General features: G+C 46.0%; 4 protein-coding genes across 5 annotated transcripts; 1 reads left to right on the top strand and 3 right to left on the bottom strand.

Moving 5' to 3' along the window:
- Positions 1 to 4,792: 4,792 nt before the first annotated feature.
- On the bottom strand, positions 4,793 to 6,097 carry LOC111074811 (putative glutathione-specific gamma-glutamylcyclotransferase 2). The gene is made up of 2 exons (XM_022367767.2): positions 5,988 to 6,097; positions 4,793 to 5,902 (listed from the first exon to the last, which is right to left on the bottom strand). Exon 2 carries the CDS (start codon positions 5,891 to 5,893, stop codon positions 4,928 to 4,930), a length of 966 nt encoding a protein of 321 aa, XP_022223459.1. The 5' UTR covers positions 5,894 to 5,902; positions 5,988 to 6,097; the 3' UTR covers positions 4,793 to 4,927.
- An 897-nt stretch (positions 6,098 to 6,994) lies between these two features.
- Positions 6,995 to 8,192, top strand: LOC111074826. Its single transcript, XM_022367783.2, has 2 exons — positions 6,995 to 7,138; positions 7,194 to 8,192. The coding sequence occupies exons 1-2, from the start codon at positions 7,110 to 7,112 to the stop codon at positions 8,113 to 8,115; spliced, it is 951 nt and encodes a 316-aa protein (XP_022223475.2). The 5' UTR covers positions 6,995 to 7,109; the 3' UTR covers positions 8,116 to 8,192.
- A 32-nt stretch (positions 8,193 to 8,224) lies between these two features.
- On the bottom strand, positions 8,225 to 15,638 carry LOC111074825. 2 transcript variants are annotated; one of them, XM_022367782.2, is made up of 4 exons: positions 15,598 to 15,638; positions 9,303 to 9,435; positions 9,049 to 9,240; positions 8,225 to 8,981 (listed from the first exon to the last, which is right to left on the bottom strand). In XM_022367782.2, exons 1-4 carry the CDS (start codon positions 15,621 to 15,623, stop codon positions 8,337 to 8,339), a joined length of 996 nt encoding a protein of 331 aa, XP_022223474.1. In that variant the 5' UTR covers positions 15,624 to 15,638; the 3' UTR covers positions 8,225 to 8,336. The 2 variants fall into 2 exon arrangements, with proteins under 2 accessions (XP_022223474.1, XP_022223473.1); XM_022367781.2 differs by lacking the exon at positions 15,598 to 15,638 and adding an exon at positions 13,253 to 13,348.
- Positions 15,639 to 17,368: 1,730 nt separating this feature from the next.
- On the bottom strand, positions 17,369 to 18,279 carry LOC111074821 (sperm flagellar protein 1). Its single transcript, XM_022367779.2, has one exon. It carries the CDS (start codon positions 18,144 to 18,146, stop codon positions 17,418 to 17,420), a length of 729 nt encoding a protein of 242 aa, XP_022223471.2. The 5' UTR covers positions 18,147 to 18,279; the 3' UTR covers positions 17,369 to 17,417.
- Between the last annotated feature and the right edge of the window lie 605 nt (positions 18,280 to 18,884).

Raw genomic sequence — 18,884 nt, 5'->3', positions numbered from 1 at the left:
TTTTGTTGAGTGCCAGGGGATTACATAAACCTTGATTTCTGCTTTCCCTCTTGTTTCTTTTCTCTTCTCTTTCTTTGGCCCCTTGGCCGTGCCTTTGGCAATGGGATTGCGACTGGGACACGTTGATTAATTAAGATTTCCCCCCCTCAGCCCATGAGCACCAGCACTTCGATCCCCCTCGCTCCATCCATACAGTAACCCATCGCACCCACCCGTTGTGTTGCATTGTAGGAATGCGAATGGCTTGGGGGGCAGGGGTGGGTGAGGTGAGGGGCAGAATGAAATCAATCTGGGATTTGCATTCCATTCAAAGGTTAAATGGATTTCTGTTTTGTCAAGGGCCGCCTTCTCCTTCTCCTCTCCTCCCCATCCCCAAACGATTGTTGTTTATTAATTAAAATTCATTTAGTTTCGTTGTTTGCAACATTATGTTGCACAACGAGTGCCTCTTGCTTATCCCCTCCCCCTTCACCAACCATCACTCAGCCACACACACACACACACAGAGAGACACGTGAATGCCATAGATACCCATATATGGATATATGTAGATATATGGGCTGCCTATATATGCACTTTTTGATGGCACACAAATCGATTTTTTTTTCGCACACTCTCTCCCGCACACACACACACACACACACGTACACACATACAGTCGCGTGTTTGAGTCAGCTTTTCTTTCATGTTTTCCCGTTATTTTTGCTGTTGTTTCTCCTTTTTTGCTATGCTTTTTTTTTTTTTTTTTTTGCAATTGTTTACGCTTTGACAAACAAACTCTCGCACACACGCAAGTGAGTACGCATACACACACACTTGTGGTGTTCGGTGTATGTGTGTGTGTGCGTGTGTATAGGTCGCTGGGTCGCCAGGACAAATGAGCGCAACAGTAAAAAAATACGAGTGGGTTGGGGGTTGGGTCGAGGCACATGGAGCCACACAGGAAAGTGAAAAGCAAATCGTTGCCATACTTTAAATTTAATTCCCGCAATACAAACATCGGTGTGAGTGGAGGGGAGCGAAAGACTTTGCACATGGCGCCTAACCGACGACGGACCTACCCCAGCTCAGTGGGTGAGGTGAGGGGAGCGGGTGATAATGACAGTGTGCCGCCACTGCCCCCCCTTCGTAATGATGATTAAAATGCCATCGTTGGGGGGGAGTGAGAGTGAGGAAGAGGAAGACAAAGAGAGAAAGAGAGAAAGAGAGAGGGAGAGAGTAGGAGAGTAGGATGCTGCTACCCAAATCTGTGTATGTATATATGTGTACGTAAGCATATCCCTCTCGCTCTCACTTGACTCCATCCCTCCCTCTGTCCATCCCACACCACTTGCTTACTGTACGTGTGTGTGCGTATAGATAACCTCGATTTACAGATTTTTTTGTATACACATGAGGCACAGGCACAGGGTTACCGTTACCGTTATCTTTACTGATTTCTTGCTTGTTGCCACTCACATATATTGTTGTTTGTTTAAACTACATCTCCCCCTATCCGCGCACTCTGCCCGCTTCTGCACTCACACTTGCCACTCACACATCTAATGCTAGAATATGCACAGCCACAAAAAAAAGGGATAACGATATTTTAGGATATTATTTACATCCTTTTGTTGGTTGGTGTACCATTAACGAAGGGAAGACAACTGCCTTGGGGACACACACTTTTGCAGCCTCTTCTTTGGCTCTAGTGTGTTCCACAGCATCTATCTGTGTGTGGCCAAGGGGAAGAGAAGGAAGGTGTTACTTCACAGAGGGCAAGAAACTAACAAAAAATTGAATCAACATTTCTGTCAATTGATTTTCCACACACACACACACCACACACGCACAAACAAATTTCGAATGAGAGAATCGCGCGCGCCGTTAACGGTGCTAAATCTTTAGCTTTTCTATTGCCGTTTTATTTGTAGTTTCTTTAGTTCCCAGTGCGAGATTACAGGGGATCTCCATGCAAGAGAGGCAACAAAAAAATAAGCTTCTGGTTAGCTGGTCAGTTGGCTACTGTGAGGCTGGTGCCACTTATGTGCTGCTGCTGCTGCTGCTGCTACTCCTGGCAGAGTGTGTACTGCCAGTGCGAAGGAATTTGCACCTATTCTGCACAGAGAGTTCGAGCGAGAGAGAGCAAGCGCGCGAGAGAGACACATAGAGGGGATGCTCACTAGGACGAGGACAGGACGCACTCCTATCGTACTCCCTCGCACCCACAGTCAAACACACACACACGCTTTTAGCTAAATGGCACAGGAGCGCAAGCACACAAAGACTAGGCCGTTTGGACTAGCTGATCCTGTGGAATTCCAATTTGCCTATTGTTAATGTGCCATACCTCAAGGCGGTGAAAATTGAATGGGAGATTAAATCGCCTTGCCTTATAATCTCATGGACCTCCTTTGCACACGTGTACGGGGACAGGGACAGCAGCTAACATGTGAGCGCTGTGTAGTAGCGCCAGATTGTGGGGGCCATTGCGCATGCTTACGCTAGGCGCCCCCAAAAAAAATTTCGCGTACAGGACAGCAGCAGAAGAAACAGCGACGTGAGCAGAACAGAACGTAGCAAAAACAATGCAAAATGTTTTGCGCGCGCGGTCACATGACACGAGCACACACACACAACTGTAAAATTTGTTGAGGCAGCGCAGGAGCAGAACCAGCAGCAGAGGCAGCACCACAGCACCAGTACACACACACACTCCTTCTCTCGCTCTGCCCCACTACTTGGGGCCCAACCAAGCTCAAATGACAGCTAGTTTCTGGACATTTACACAATTTACGTTGCGAAACATCTGGAGACAGTTTAGAGTGTCTTTGATTTACGATTTTCTCTTAAATTAAACGTTTTTTGTTTTTGTTTTATATGGCCAAATGGATGATTCTAGAGAGGGTTTTTTTCTCCTAGCTACGGGGACACGCGTCTGGACGCTCTTCACCGAAAACTGAACTAAATGGTTCGGAAATTGGTTTCCGCGCAGTTTCCCCCACGTGTATGTATATGGGCATACACCCACTCACACACACACATCCTTCCTGGTGGTTATGCAAAGCAGCAGCAAAGAGTTTAAGGGTTGTCACCGTCTTGCTTTGATTTCTAGGCCTAGATTTAGGCACTGCTTGGCAACCCTAGGAATCGATACTTGTTGTGGGTGGTTTGAGTGTGAAGACGGAAGACGGGGAGCATCTGTTTAAAGAAGGGTGGGACGGGGGTGTTCGTCCCCCATACATAATAAAAAAATGTAATCTGCTGAAATGTAAATACGCCCCACCTACAAACACAAACACACACACACCACAAATACATATTTACGAGTGTATATGTATGTCTGTATGGTGGAAATTTGCATTGAAATTGAAATGAGTTATGCCTGGAAATGTGCTAAATGTAATTTAAGCGAGCACGCACGCACACGCAAACACACACTGACGGCATCGGCGGCAGCCAGGCACCAGGACGACGACGCCATTATCAATAACTCAGCAAAGTATGCAATAAAAGGAACAACGCTCGCAGAAAAGCTCTTGCGTCATATGAATAATGTACATAATCTTTTGGCGAATCCCCAATCTCTACTAATAAGAAACTTGTTGGGCACCAGAAGAGCGCGTATAACGATAAAGATATATATTATATGCACACACTCACACACACACACACACACATTTACAGACAGCTCTTGTTTGATAAGCGATGGAAAATGACCCCATGAGAGTGCATGTGGATGTGTGTGTGTGTAGTGTAGTGAATTGTCAACGTCAAAGATTTACTCTACTCTAGTCATCTTGATGAGTTGCTTTGCTAACCACAGTTATTCGCGCAATACGCAAATGCAAACATGTTGTCATACTCTCACACACACTCTCACTGCCATATGCACGACGTACGTATTGCGTATAACAACAATTATAGCCAGCAACAAAACAAAAGAATTTGCATACGCACATTAAAAAAACAAAAACAAACCCAATATAACATCATCGTCAGCAAAATAACAAAAGCCACAACAACAATCAAAGAAGAGCAGCAACACCCACACCCCTCTGGAGATGACCAGCCCACCCACCACACAGTCCACTACACAACCGACCGACCGACCGTCGCACGGCGCCCACCTGTTTCATGGCGAATTCCTCCGTAGGGCCGCGCTGGACAGACAGGTTGACGTTGACACTCGTCACGCTTGACCAATTAGTTAATGCATTGCCCTGCAATTGCTATTGGTGACGATGCCCGCGATAAACAAAAAAAACAAAGGCGAAAATCCGTTCGCAAAACGCGCAGAAAAACAGACACGACAGTATTGTTATTAGTTTAGATTAGTGTGACCATTCCTCACAATGTTGAATAAACATATATCGATATATCATGTATCATACATATGTTGGTGACATTTTTTTGGCGAAAATAATTTTTGCCTGTGATTGATTACGTATGATGTGATAATTTGAATAAATTTATGATGCAGAGGTCGAAGACGCTTCCAAATAACACATCTACGTGATTTTTACATGAATTCTACAAGGTGTGTTAGGACAACAAGGATGCGTCGGCCTATCGATACACAATTTGCATTTCTAATAACAGGTGTAATTATAATAGGATTTACTCCAATTGGTATTTCTGGCCTCAACAAACAAATGATTTTATGTATCAAGTCAGTGAAGATATTAAAACATCGACACGGAAATGTAAAACTATCGCGCCACTTGCGCTGTAAATCATCCACCAGCTGGTATCAATTCAAACTGCCCTGCCTCCATAAATAATCCGTTGCGCCATATCAGCGCAGATTTACACAGATCTTCCGCCCTAACTGGCGACGTGTATTTACGAGAACATTTGGAATGGACATAACAACACACACATGCAATATCTAACGATAATAAATAAAAATTGTCTAGTTGATGGGATAGAAGTGGTCTTCGGGTCGTCAGAAAGTTGGAAAGAAGCTCTGCCGTCTCAGCTGTATGTCAAGAAGCGGCTCCCGCCAGCCAGATTTATGACAGCTGCGGTGCAGAGCCTCCAGCCGCCGCGAAGTCTCGCCATGGTCCAGGGGCTCCTCCTCCCGGACCGCCTCCCTGACAGACTCGCAGAGGATGTTGGTGATCTCCTCGTGCAGGGCACGCTGCAGTAGCTCGGGCTCGTCCTGCTCGATGTGGCGCCTCACACAGACCACCAGCTCCGTAAGGTGCTCATCAACCGCGCCGGGAAACAGTTTATCCATGGCTAGGGCCAAGTTAAAGAGGTAATCTCGATTGGGGCCACTGGGTCCCGCGGCGGTGAAGATTTGCCTGGCTATGCACGGCACCTGCCACACGTCACCGGCATAAGAGTCGTTGGTTTGCGTGGCCACGTACATGATCACCTGGATGGGCTCCGTGGCAGAGAGATATTCGTGAAACTGCAGACTGCAGCGCTCGTAGCCGTTCTTCTCGCGGTAGTCCAGGTGATCAAGCACCGCATTCTTTTGGGCGGCAGCAATGCGGTAGGCCACGCCGTAGACCCGATCTTCGGTGGGGTCGCCGGGCAGCAGGGTCACCACCCGGCCCGGCCTGTCCGGCACGCCGCGGTGGTCGATGCTGTGCTGGTAGAAGCGTCTCTTGAATCCCCATACAAAGCCGCGCCGGCGGTCGATGTATGGAAAGTCTGCCTTCCACACCAGCGACCCGTAGCCGAAGATCCACACATCATCGTCCGAGGGCGCTATGGCTACATTCTGGTTACTAGACTCCAAATCGAATCTGTGAAGCAGTGCCGTGGCGGCGGGATATGTACTCGTATTTGGTCCATCTGTGGTGATTAGGTCTGCGAAAAAGGCCCGGTAGATCTCGCCGGCAACGGCTGACAGCTGGGTGCGAGTATGGCTACAGCTTAAGCCTTTAAGAAAGCACAACATCTCCAACCGCTGTCAGCAAAAAAAAAACACGGCAACAAGGTTCAGCTATAGTCCAGAGGCATATACGAGCGAATCGGTCTCTACCAGAACTTACCAATCAATTATGGCACAAAGATGAGAAAATTGTCGTCATTGCTGCGTCGGATGGAAAAAAAAAAATGAAACAAGCTGAAATCAGCTGTTCAACAGAAGCGGCAGTGCTGCCTTCCGTGATAGCGTCGATATTCCTCGATTTTGATATTCGGCTTAGGATTACTGCTAGCTAGAGCGCTCAGCACGGATCATATAATTTTCTACGATAAATGAATCAATTTCCTAAAAGATTTGCTAGCTTTAAGTACTCTATTTCATTTGGTTATTCATAAAACAAGATTAAATAAAAATAGGTTTGATCAAACATTCATGTTACTTTTTTTTTACTTGGCAACTAAATGGTAACTACACATTTGCTACATTTTAACTAAATATTTATGGAGTATGGACCCTATATATACACTATTAATTTAATTTAATTGATGTAGTTTCGTTTTTCAAGCAGCTATGCGATTGCTTTTGCGCTTAACAGCACATTTTTGCACTCTTCTGCCCATCAGCGCAACTATCAACTTTTGGCGCGACAAAATTATGATTGAGGAACAAGCTAAATATATACATTAAATCCTGAAAACAAATACTTTAAGCAAATTGTATCATTAGCACTTTTTTGTGAGCACTTGAGGCTTTAGACACTGCATGTGGGATATATTATGTGGGAGGGGGAATAACAACGACTTTCATGGTGTGAGGAAGAACTTCCACAAACCCTGCAAAGAAATGTCTGAAAATAAAAACTAATATTATGAGCATCAATTCTCTCTCGTCTTCCACAATTCTGTTGATTTCCAAAAATTTGGTTTTTTCTCGTCGCCCATTGGTGAGTATTCCGAAATCGATAGCAAGTGCGCGGGCAATGCAAAACGACGTTTAGTGCTGTAAGGACCAGAATAAATCGTGCTGTTACGCGCAAAGATTTCTCTGCTATCAATACCATACAGCGTACAGCGTACAGGGCGCTGTTATGCGCAACTGCCAGCAATACCTGACTGTTTCCATTTCACTCGCACTTGCAGCATTGTGCTGCCACAGCAACAACAGCTGACTGAGGGTGTAAACAAACCAGATTTTAAATTCAAATTACCTTTTCGCGAAGCCCCCGCCACCCCAATTACGCAGCAGAATGTCTGGCAAGGACGATCGATCCAAGGAGTAAGTAGCACGTAATCGCTGCTGCCACTGCTGACCCAATCTTTGCCCAAAACAGGAAGCGGCGGAACATGAAACAATACACTCATCACAAACAGCAGCCGCTTCACCAGCAGCAGCGCCGTGGAACAACCACTACCACCTCGTCGAGTTCGCCACAGACCACGGCAGTGCGGAGCATCGTGGATGTGGCAGACTCCAGTGACGAGCCACGCTTTGCCCGCAAGGGCAACTGGGCGTCCGGCGGCGGATCCCGGGGCTCCAAGCTGGCTCCGCAAATGAATCGCGACCTCCTGGACGTCCTGCCTAGTGACACAGACGACGTGGACCATCTGGGCGTCGACACGGGAGCGCCCATCGATGAGAACGCCCGCGCCCAACTGCGGGCCGGTGACTACAAGCAGTTGACGCAATTCCCCAACCTGGGTGGCGGCCACTTCACCTTCGGCTCGGAGAAGGAGTGGACCAGCATTGCCGAGGGTCAGACGCAGCTGCACACCAAGGCGGCCAGCGGCTACTTCACGCTAAACCTAGTCCGCTTGAACGCCGGCCTCCAGACGATCCCCTTCTACAAGCGCATGGACTATCCCGCCTCCATGTTCACACGCCAGCAAATCGTGGCACAGACGGAGGCGGCCGAGCGGGCGGAGACTCTCTACCAGCAGCGTGTGTTGCGCGAGGCCAATGGCAGTGCCGCAAAGTCGCGTGTTGCCTCGGCCGCCAAGTCCGTCACGTTGCCAGCAACACCGCAAGCCGTGATTACCGCCGCTCCGGAGAGTGCTCTGGCTGATGATTTGGAAGAGCTGCTGGCCATGACAAATATTCAGCCTGATTCCAACACCGTTGACGCTGGCCCTGAAGCCATGCCAATGCCCATGCCTATGCCGATGCCGATGCCAATTATTCAGCCGGCCACTCCGTCGTCGGCGGCTGGCAAAAACGATGTGGAAAATTGGCTGGATAACGTCCTGGGCGAGTGAATACAATACATCTGTATGCGGAGAACACTGATCTTTGGCTAGTTAAGTTTTCCTGTGAAAATAAAAATTACCACGTCCCCAACTTAAGGATTGGCTTTTCCTTTTCATATCAGATCAAAGAAGAAACCGGCCAAGCCGGGCTGGGTGTATTTCGATTGGGTATTATAGAAAAAGTGAGTGGATATTACAAATGATTCAAATGATTGAATTGTGAAACAAGATTAAACAGAATTGTTCTCGTTCGCCACCTCGTCGGCGGCCACCTCGGGCTCTGGCGGCAGGTCGGGTAGCGGAAGTATTTCTGCCTCTGGGTCGAGGTCGCGCATGCGCTGATAAATAATTAGCAGATGCTCATGCATCATGAGCATGAGGTCGCAGGCCACCTCCAGCACCACAATTCGCTCCTCCATGTGGCCATCCGCCTGGCCCATGCTGTGGCGCAGCTCGTTGACAACGGCGCTAAGCCAGCGGAACACGATGGAGGCATCGTCGTCGGGCAGCACGAACAAACCGGGCGCCACACCGACCTCGTTGCATATCTGCTCGGTGCTGCCGTAAGGGCCCACCACGAGCAGGGCAGAGACGACGCGCACAGTCAGATTGAGGCCGTGCAAATAGGACTCCACACAGACGCTGGGATTCACTAGGCTGATGGCCAGCTTCAGCTCCGAGTAGGGGCGCAGGCGGTGTGAGCCCATGCCCATATCCGTCAGCCAGTCGAGCACGGCCCAGAGAAGGCAGCTGCACACCAACTGGGCCATGGTACACAAGGGGCTGGCATGGTGGCAGCAAAGGATCAGGTTTAGCATGTGGTCCGAATCTCTGATGTTGATCTTGTTCAGGATGGCGGCGCATAGATCGTTGACCTGTCTGATAAAAGTGTTCGAGATTAGTTCTGAATTACATGCTGTCTATGTGCTGTCCGCTACTAACGTGCGTCTCCTCGGTGCAGGCCATGTAGTTGAAGCAGCGCTGCAGAAACAGGGTGCGCTTTACATGGCTCGTCTGCAGCTCGGCGTGGTTCAGCATATACACCATTATTCCAGCAACCATTAGGGTGCCCAGGGGGCCGGCACCAAACGCGATCGTTTCGCCGTTCATCAAGGAATTGAAACCGTCCATTATCTGGAACCAGTGTGAGATCAGGCGCGTGGAATTCCAGTGGGCAGCATACAGCAGGCACTCACCTCGTATATGTTATCAGTGGCAAATAAGAAGGGGCACAGATGACGAAGCGGCGACACCTCGATGACCAAACGCAATTCCTGCAGATCGAAGCCCAGGGGACGTATGGCGCGCCGAAGCGTCTCGTTGGATGAACTGCAAAATAAAAAGAGTGCATCATGTCCGTATCAGCGGGGAGCGGGGCAGACAACTCTTAACACTGTTCGGCAGCGGCGGAGGATGCAGATGCTCCAATGGCCAACGGAATTTTAATGAGCGGTATGCAATGCATACTTTGGAACATTTTGACATGTTTTCAGCTTCACATGGTGCGTGAGTGCATGCAAGAGCGGGTGAACTATAAAAGCTGACATCATGTGCTTCCGTTTGGTGAGTGCGGGAGTGAGGGTGACAACTATACCTTCATATAGTACATTTAAGTGTGTGTGTGTGTGATTTATAGTGAAAAGCGCATAATGTGTGTGTGTTTAAGGGAATTGGTGAAAAGAGGAGGCGAGGATATAGAAAGCCACGTGTGTGTGTGTGTGTGCCGCTCTCAGCTTGTCCTTGTGCTGCTTTTCGTGGAAGACGACGACGACGACTGGCAAAATGCAAATGCACGCGCCATGTGCTCATTTTAGCATAAAAGTCACCTATCCCCTTCCGCCAGGACTCCTGCGCCTGCTTCTGCTCCTGCCCTGCGTGCCTGCCGCCAGAAGTTTCTTGCGTACTTGGGAAAAATATCTCCTCATTATGCATTCATATTTTGCAATTACTTCGCACAAACGGTAAAAAGCGCAAATGCGCGAATGGGATGGCACTAGGTGACAGCTCACCGACCCCCCGCCATCCCTTCCCAGCGACCCACCTTACTGTTAAGTCGCTGTCAACGAGCGTGTTCTGGTGCGTGTGTGAGAATCTCTCTTTCTCTGTGTGCTGTGTCTTTTCTTTTAGCTTGGCCTTTCTTCTTCTTGCTTTACGCTTTTCTGTGTTTTGCCGTTACCGTTACCGATACCCTTTGCCGGGTAGGGTCGTATTATTTGATAATGAGAGAAGAACTACAACAAACATATGGTACAATGGTACATGTGTGTTTGTATGCATGGTTTAATGCTGATCGCATGAGCCAAATCTGTCTGTGGGCTTTGGGTATTTTTTGCTAGATCTCAAAGTTGTACAAAAGTGATCATATGGACATATGTATGTATGTATAACTAATTTTCTGCGTGAACAACTTATTCGTGTCGCAAGAGAATCAAGCAAAATGTTTCAGATCTGTGCGTTTTTTCTATCAAAGACGGAAATAAAAAACAGCCATTTCTAGCCCGTTGATTTTAGGGCGCTTGCCCCATTTGTGGCAGGCCGAGGCAGAGACAGAAACAGAAGCCCATTGAAATTTCCATATTCATATTTTAATTATGCAGCCGCATGAAAAGATTAACAACTTGTTGTAAATATGCTCGTACTCGTGAATTACACATACATACATATGTATGTGCATACATACATACATAGCTAAGTTAAGCCAAGACATCAATGGCCCCAATGGCCATTGTGCATTTTCCGTGTTTTAATTATGCATATTTTACAAATGCACAGCAGTCACGCCCAAGCCCACGCCCACGCCCTCGCCCTCGCCCACGCCACCCATCCATCCCGTACATCCCAGCTGAAACCAAAAAATAAAACCTGTGGGAATCCTTGGCTAAGGTGGCGTACACCACATCCTCTTAGCAGGACAATACCCACTATACAAACGAGTACTATCTCCCCTTTTGATGGCCCAGCGCCCAGCGCCCAGCCCCTGAGCCAATTATGCAAATCAGCTTTGAGTCCGATACGGATCAGTTCGGATTCTATTATCATGCGAGTATCTCACGGACAAGTGCAGTAGCACTCCTCCTCCCCGTCCTCATCCTTTTGTGACGCAATCAATGTCAACTCATGAACTGTATCTGCTGCTGCTTCACTTCTATTAGCATTAGCACTGATAAAAGCGCTCAATTAGCGAGGGTTGGCCCGACAATCGCAACGGCAACGGCAACCGCAACCCAAAATATAATAATAATAGCAACAATCGTAATGATGATAATGGGCTGTGGCTGTGGCTCTTAAAGGGAGGACGAGAGGCGACAAGTGGCACGGCGCACTACCCTTTCATTTTCGGCTGTGCTGCGGTGGGGTGAGGTGGGGTGGGTTGGATGTGGAGTGGACCTTTCATCGGCCTGATGAGACGCTTGTTGTTTGTAACCAATCTGTGCATTTTACGCCTAATTTAAGGCAAATTGTTAAAATAAATGTATTCTGCAGCCTCATCCCTGGCATAGGCCGTAGAATTTTAGGTCTTTGTGGCTTCAGGGCTTGACAAAAGCCAACAGATTTTCATGTCATTATGCACCGATTTGTATTTGTGGCGTGTTGAATTCGGTTTTTGAATCAGGGCTTGGGCTTGGATCCCCCCCTCTCTCACTTGTACGCTGCATGATGTTTGCTGTAGGCGTTTTTTGTTGACAGCTAATGAAGTTGTTGTTTGTACTATGTAAATAATTGAAAGAGTCCAATTGGAATCGAGCCTGATCCCAGAGAGAACTATAAGGCCTAACTTTTTTTATCTAAAACACTTGCGCCTGCAACTCGTAATTTGAGAAGACTCAAAATCAGAACTCCAATGCCAGTGCCAAGCGATTTGTTTGGATTGTTTCCCGCGAATATAAACAGTATGGCCGGACAGGCTCTCCCAGCTTATCTTTGAAGCTTATCTTTGGGTAGCCACTGGAATCGATGATCCATCTGAATTATACACACATGCATACATGTGTATGTACATATGTTGACATTAGTTATATTCTGCCACTAAGCAAACAACACACACATTTACGTAACCTGAAAACTTAAAACGAAACTCAAAACGGTTTCGGAAAATAAGAATTGATAAATATTTTGTCGTGCCATTTGCAATACTCGGCTTGCATTCGCATCCCGTCATGAGTCAGAGAACACAAAAACAGGCATAGCTACACACGCACACGGCTTATATTTGACACAGGTGCAATGGCGCTCTCCCTCGGCTTAACCCGGAGAGAGCCGAATTCCCTGCCGAAGCTATCAGCTCCCGACCCGAAAGCCTGGGAGCCAATCGCCCACAAATGTTATGCAGGCAGTTTTAAGTCGATTTGACGCCTCTATGTGTTGTTTGCTTAGTGATTCTGCTTAACTAATCCAATTATAAAGAAACCCAGGAAATGTACTGGAAACTACTGTTCCCACTTACGGGGCTACATATGCTACATATGGCGCCTGGCTAGAAGAATATCATATTTCTCTCAGCGCTTATACATACAGGAAAACGCATGAAACTGATTTAGTAGAACTGACTAAAGGTGCACTAAACGAAAGATCAAGCAACAAAACTTACAACGAAAGGATTGGATTTTATTCTCGATATTCTAGAAGGGAAATTCTTTCAAAAATATGGTATGCAAATGAATTGGGGAATGCTTATTAGATAGTGCACTCAATATACAATCTTTATGTCTACCGCCAGGGCAGAAATGAATGGTTGGGTTGGCAACTAATAATATGGAAATCCACTTATGCTCTCTACTTGTTTCCTGCTGTTATTTTGCAGACCCTTGGGTCCGATTCCACAGTTCAAAACGGGCCAAGTTTATAGTTATAAATAAATAAATAAATATGAACTTGCTATCTATGGTAAGTTTTTCGTGTCTAAATCACATGTATAAAATATTCTCGTTGTATAGCGTTAGCGTTTCAATGCACGAAAATAAAACAAAAACACTTTTTAAAGATGAGTCTCTGGAGTAATTCCATTCACCAATATCCACGAGGAATTCTCTCTCGTTGTATTCTACACATCCATCATATATCATGAATAGTTTTAGTTGCCATTCTTGAACTTATGGAACTTTTACTTTAGACTTTTACGGGAAACACAATAATCAATCACACTTACGGCTGCTGAGGCTGAGGACCGGAAATGTTCATGTTTAGTGCTAGCTGATAAACCGATTGCAACTGACTGATCGATCCAGCTCTGGCCCCGATCGATCCATGGATCAAGCTCGGCTCTGGCTCGAAGCTTTTGCGGGACAAAGCTGTGGGGATCGGATCATATCATCGGGCCCCATCGTGCGACTTCAGCAGAGAGTAGGAAGAACGAAAGAGAGCAGAGGAGTGAAATAAACACAAAAAAAAAAAAACAAAACAAATCCAGCCAGACAAGTGTGGCACAGCCCGCGGCACAAACACAATTTGTGACAATTTTCCAAACGGATAATGACAAACATTTTAATCACAAAATGAAACCGAAACCAAAACCAAAATCCACCACCACCAATGAAAGGGACACAGGAGCAGCAGGAACGAAGCAGCACAAGGCAGGAGATGGGTGGGGATGGATGGTAGCAAAACCCACAAAATTTTCACACAATATGGTAAACATCTCCAACTGTGACACCGACTCCGCCCCGTGGCTCTGAATCCCAGACCCTGGGCTGCCCCCAGTCCGCCGTTCTCATCCGGAAGTCAAGTGTGCTGGCAAGTCCTGTATGGCAGGACTGCCACCCCGTCACGATGACATAATCGTCCTCTCCGTATCCTCATCCTCTCAATGCAATCATTACGCTGATGTTTCTGGCCTGCGGCGGGGGCATGGCACACAACAAATTTAAATCGAAATTGTAATAAGAACTCATTTTTTGGGGGGGGGAAGTCACAGCAACAGCAAAAAGTCTTTCTTATTCTGATCTTCTGCTGTATTTTAAAGCTTTTCGTCAATCCTCTGCGCGCTCTCTGCGATCGTTTCCTATGATATGGAGTTCTAATTCACTCTTCTGCTCCCTTTTTTGGTGAGTTGGAGGGGAGCCCGTCACTCTCACCAAATGGGGACTGCTTGCTTTTCTCTCTCACGCCTCGCCGTCAGCATTTGTCCATTTTTTTTTTGCGTTTGCTCCTCTGGCGTTTGTGTTTGCGGTTGCGTTTGTAATCCGCTCCACAAAAGCTCTTGTTTGCTTTTAATTGCAAAGTTTGCACTCGCTCGCCGAAAGCTTAATGCAATTAATAACTCATTAAATAAATACAAATCAAAGTGGATGCTACGGCAAAGGCCCCCACAAGATCCTCCAGCTACTCGTGACTCAAAGGGGTGTCAGTCCCAGTCCCCCCGTCTGCCCGCCTTTGTGCTCAAAGGATGCCAGCGTAAAATGTACCAATTAAAAATGCAATTGAGATCTCAATGGCTACGCAAATGAACCGCATGAATGTGAATCTATCTAGACAAGTGCTACAGACCACTACCAGTGGGGCAGGCAGCAGGCAGCAGGGAGCAGGAGGGGGCAGTGGGCTATAGCTGCGAATGGAGTGAGAGTGAGATTTTATTCATTAAATTACATTCACATTTCATAGACGATTTCATGGCAATGTTAACTCAGTTTTCCATTTAGATTCCCGCTTTATTCTGTGGCTCCTCTATCGCTTTACCTTTTGTATGCTATGTACTCCCCCTTATTTGACTCCTCTTTCTCCCTCTCTGTCTATCTTTAGCTTTTATTCTATGACTCCCTTTATGCTCTCTCTTTGGCACGACTCCTCCCTACCTCCCCCACTTCCGCTAGCTACAACTTTTATTTTATGACTCTCCCCCCACGATTTAGCTTTCTTCATGTTCCTGCCCCCGCTCCATGGCTCTGGTATACCCTTGAATAAGGTATTATAGGATAAGTCGATTGTCTGAAGATGGTTAAAAATAAATAAACAACATGTTCTTATCCATTCCAATGCTAAATTATAGCTAATAGCAATATATTTTAGTTTTAAAAGGAAGCAACGAAAGGTATCGAGAGCTTCGAGCTAGATCTCTAGCTTTTCTATTCCCCCTCTCTCACTCTCTCTCTCCACCTGTCTCTGTCCCTCTCTGTCGCTTTAGGTGGAACTTTTTTGTGTTTGCTCTGCTCTGCCTCGAACTTGTTTCCGGTGGCTCCCTTTAAGTGTCTTTTTAATTAGCGTTCTGTTCGGCCCGGCCCGGCCCGACTCAGCGCAGCGCTCTGCACCACTCGAACGAACTACGCAACAAACCTACCACCCACCCAACACCCAACACCCATCACCACTCCTCTATTGCTCTAGCTCTTCCTAATGGCACTCTTCATTCTCCACCTGTCTCACTCGCACTCGCACTCCCACTCGCACTCACTGACAGACGTATAGATAGACAGAACAGATTCGCGGACAGGCTGAGGAGGCTGCCCTGCCTGCCCTGCCTGCGCGCCTGCCCGCCTGCCTGCTCGTTAACTCACTCACCGAAGATTCAATTTGTAGCTAAACATTTCTCCTCCTTTTCGTGTAGCCCCCTCTATAGCGAGCTAAATGCGCATGAAAATGCAACTGTAGCGGCAACTGTAACGGTACTGCAACTGAACTGCTTCTGCTGCTTGTGCTGCTGCTGCTGCACTGTTGCTATCCCAGTTTGGCGCACGCCCCTGACAATACCAAATGGGCGCGCGCGCTCCTTGCGCTCCTTTGGCCCGTTATAATTGCGTGGCAGAGTTGTTGCTTGTTTTCCGGTTGGCTGCTCTGTACCAGCCCCCTCTCTTTTATCGCTCTTTCTCACTCTCTCTCTCTCTCTCGCTGTGTGCCTGTCCCGCTTCCGCCAGGACGGACACTCCTGAAAATTGAAATAAAATATATGAATAAGAGTCATGTACAGACTTACATACATACATATGTACATATGTATGCATATAGTGGAAGAAAAGAGAAGAGACAGCGGAGCGGCACTAGAGTACGGTTACGGTTACGGGTATACGAGTATATGCATATGTCCCGGGTTATTTGCTATATAGCGACAAATTGATAACGTTTTGTGCCGTTCGCTCAAGTTGATTTTCAAGCATGACTCACAGCTCACCGACCGCCGATGCCTGATGCAGCGGGCAGGGGCATTTAACCATACATACATACATATGTATGTTTTGTGGCAGCAAGCGGGTGGGAGGATGGATGGATGGATGGATGGTCCATTACCATCCTTTCGAAACAGTCTGCCTCAACTCTATGGGCAGGCACGGTGGGGGTGTGTATAATATGCCGGGCAGGTATTGTATTGTGCTACCATTTGGCCATAGATGGTGATGGAGCGTACTACGCGCAGATTCTAATGCTGCCCCTCTAATGCTCCCTCCGAGTATTCAATTTGTGTAGATTACTCAAACAACAACATTTCTCAACATCATGGCCATTGAATGTTTTAATCGTAAGTACATATGTATGTACATATGTATGTATGTATAGATATTGATATGATTAAAAGTTGAATGATTGGTTGGTTTTCATCCTTCATTAGATCGTGTACATTTTAAAATTTAAATACATTAAACGCTTATCATCAATTAACTTTTTTCTTGATATGTGACTTAGTTTTTTATATTTCGATTAATGGAGATCCTCCATATGGTAAGTAAATTAATTTTTGCGTGCGGAATCAACTCAGTTTGAGACCCAATTCAATTGATAATATGTATGTCGATTCTATCAAGCTATTCTTATTGGCCATTTCATTTGGGGCACCAGGCAAAAGTGCCATAGCCAAGTGGCTGCCAAATCGCTTGGGTCTATGCTTAGCAGTTGGTTTTCCACTTAATAAAAAACTCATCATCATTTCAATTGCAGTCTTTGGCCTAGTAATTTAAGAACCTGTCGCGACATTTCGGACTCATGTTTCCAGAATTCGCTCGAACCGATTTGTTTGGCTTTCGCTGAAATATAAACAAAAGTCGCAGACTCGGGTAGCAAGCGGCTGTCTCTGGGTCTGCCATAGAACGAATTCTTTGTGGCTCTTACTTTATACATACATATGTATGTACATACATATGTATGTTAAAGCTGGAGCTATTAACAAAGACGAGATTTTGAAAGAAAGCTAAACCATAAATGTATTATTGCCGATCCTTTCTCTCGGATCGTTTTCACAATTGTTTTTTTTTTTTTCGTTTTATTTGACTCTCCAACCGTATCGTATATGTGTGGACATAACGTTAACTTAAATACAAACTAGTACTTATGTATGTATATTTGGCTGCTTGGTATTTTGGGACATAACTGGAATTAGCCTGGCCTTAGCATTATTTTCTACTGTCTGAGTCGAGAGACGGGGCTGGAGCTTGACATTTACCATCATAATTGAGGAAGCAGCTGGATGTCACAGTATTGGCCATCTTCGGGGGTATTTTGCCCATTTGCATTAGCAGTTCCTCAATGCGTTGTGTCTTCACTTTAATGATGTTCTCCATGTGTGTCAAGCGCTGCTGGTAGGTGTCAATCAGGAGATCCTTCGTTTGGTTGTCCTGCGACATTTTCTCGTACAGCGAATACAATATCATTTTCTGTGGTATTTGGACAATGGCGTCGCCAACCCGCTTGTTGACCACAACGACCTTCACTTCATCGTTCTCCTCCCAGGCCTGCTCCTGGCGCACCGATACATTGCGCTCCTCCACCATGCGCTGCCGCTTCTCCAGTCGTATGATCTCATGCAGCAACACCTCCGCGGTGCCGTGTACGCCGTTCGATAGTAGTTCCATGAACTCTCGGCTAAGCGTTATCTTGAACTTGGACAGCACCTTAAAATTGAACGTCTCCCAGTTGGCCATCTTGAGCTGCACACTGCTCTTCTTCGGGTAATTGTAGAGATCCACGAGGCGTGGATAGTGACGCTTCAATATCTCTGCCAGGGGCCACACATCAGAGAAGTCACGACGCAGCCTGTGTGTGCCAATGTTATTCTGTATAAGCCAATTGTGTACCTCCATCAGCTCTTCGCTGCTCAGATTCTTACTGGTTATGGTATGCATATTGCAGTAACTTTCGACTATGTGGCAGACCCACCCGACAGGCTGTAGTGTAGTGTAGTCGACAAGTCTAAAAATAATTTTAAAAAAAATATATATATATCGGATTCTGTTGTTGTTATTTTGTTCAGTGCACAGTGAAAGATTTGACATGTGAGACATGTCTCCTTATAAAAAGCCAGGCCTAAATATAAAATCAAAACTAATACGGTTGAGTATGCTCGTTCTCGTTACACTGTGCGACAAATGCGAAACTTTTGAATGTGCTCAGCAAGAGACATAAATTAGGTCTTACTAGTCTTTAATCTTACTTAAAATTTGACCCAAAATTATTTTTAAAAATTAAAAAACCGCAATTTAGTGACTGCTTTGCACTTTCATAATTTTTTTCTCAAGATCTGCAGCGAGGAAATCCGCCAGCCCCGACAGAATACAGATACATATATGTATGTACATAAGTGAAGATGTAGCGACTCCAAGTGGACGTTTTCTACCATTTTAAATGTTTCTTCAAAGTTGGCATTTAAAATTTTTTAAATTAAAAATTTGTATTGAGTGGTATGGTATTGTTTTTAGGCGTGAGCTAATAAATACTAATAAATAAAATACAAGTAAAATAAATACTACTAATAAATAAAATCATGTAGAAAGAATGCCAACGGTACGATTTGTTTTTTTTTTATAAATGTACACCATTTTATATATTTCCGTAAGCAATTAGCGAGGCATTTTCTAAATTTA

The sequence above is a fragment of the Drosophila obscura genome, unplaced genomic scaffold (assembly GCF_018151105.1).
Source record: "Drosophila obscura isolate BZ-5 IFL unplaced genomic scaffold, ASM1815110v1 contig_165, whole genome shotgun sequence".
Lineage (NCBI taxonomy): Eukaryota > Metazoa > Arthropoda > Insecta > Diptera > Drosophilidae > Drosophila > Drosophila obscura.
The sequence above is the reverse complement of the archived record's forward strand: the minus strand, read 5'-3'. Positions and strand labels throughout refer to the sequence as shown.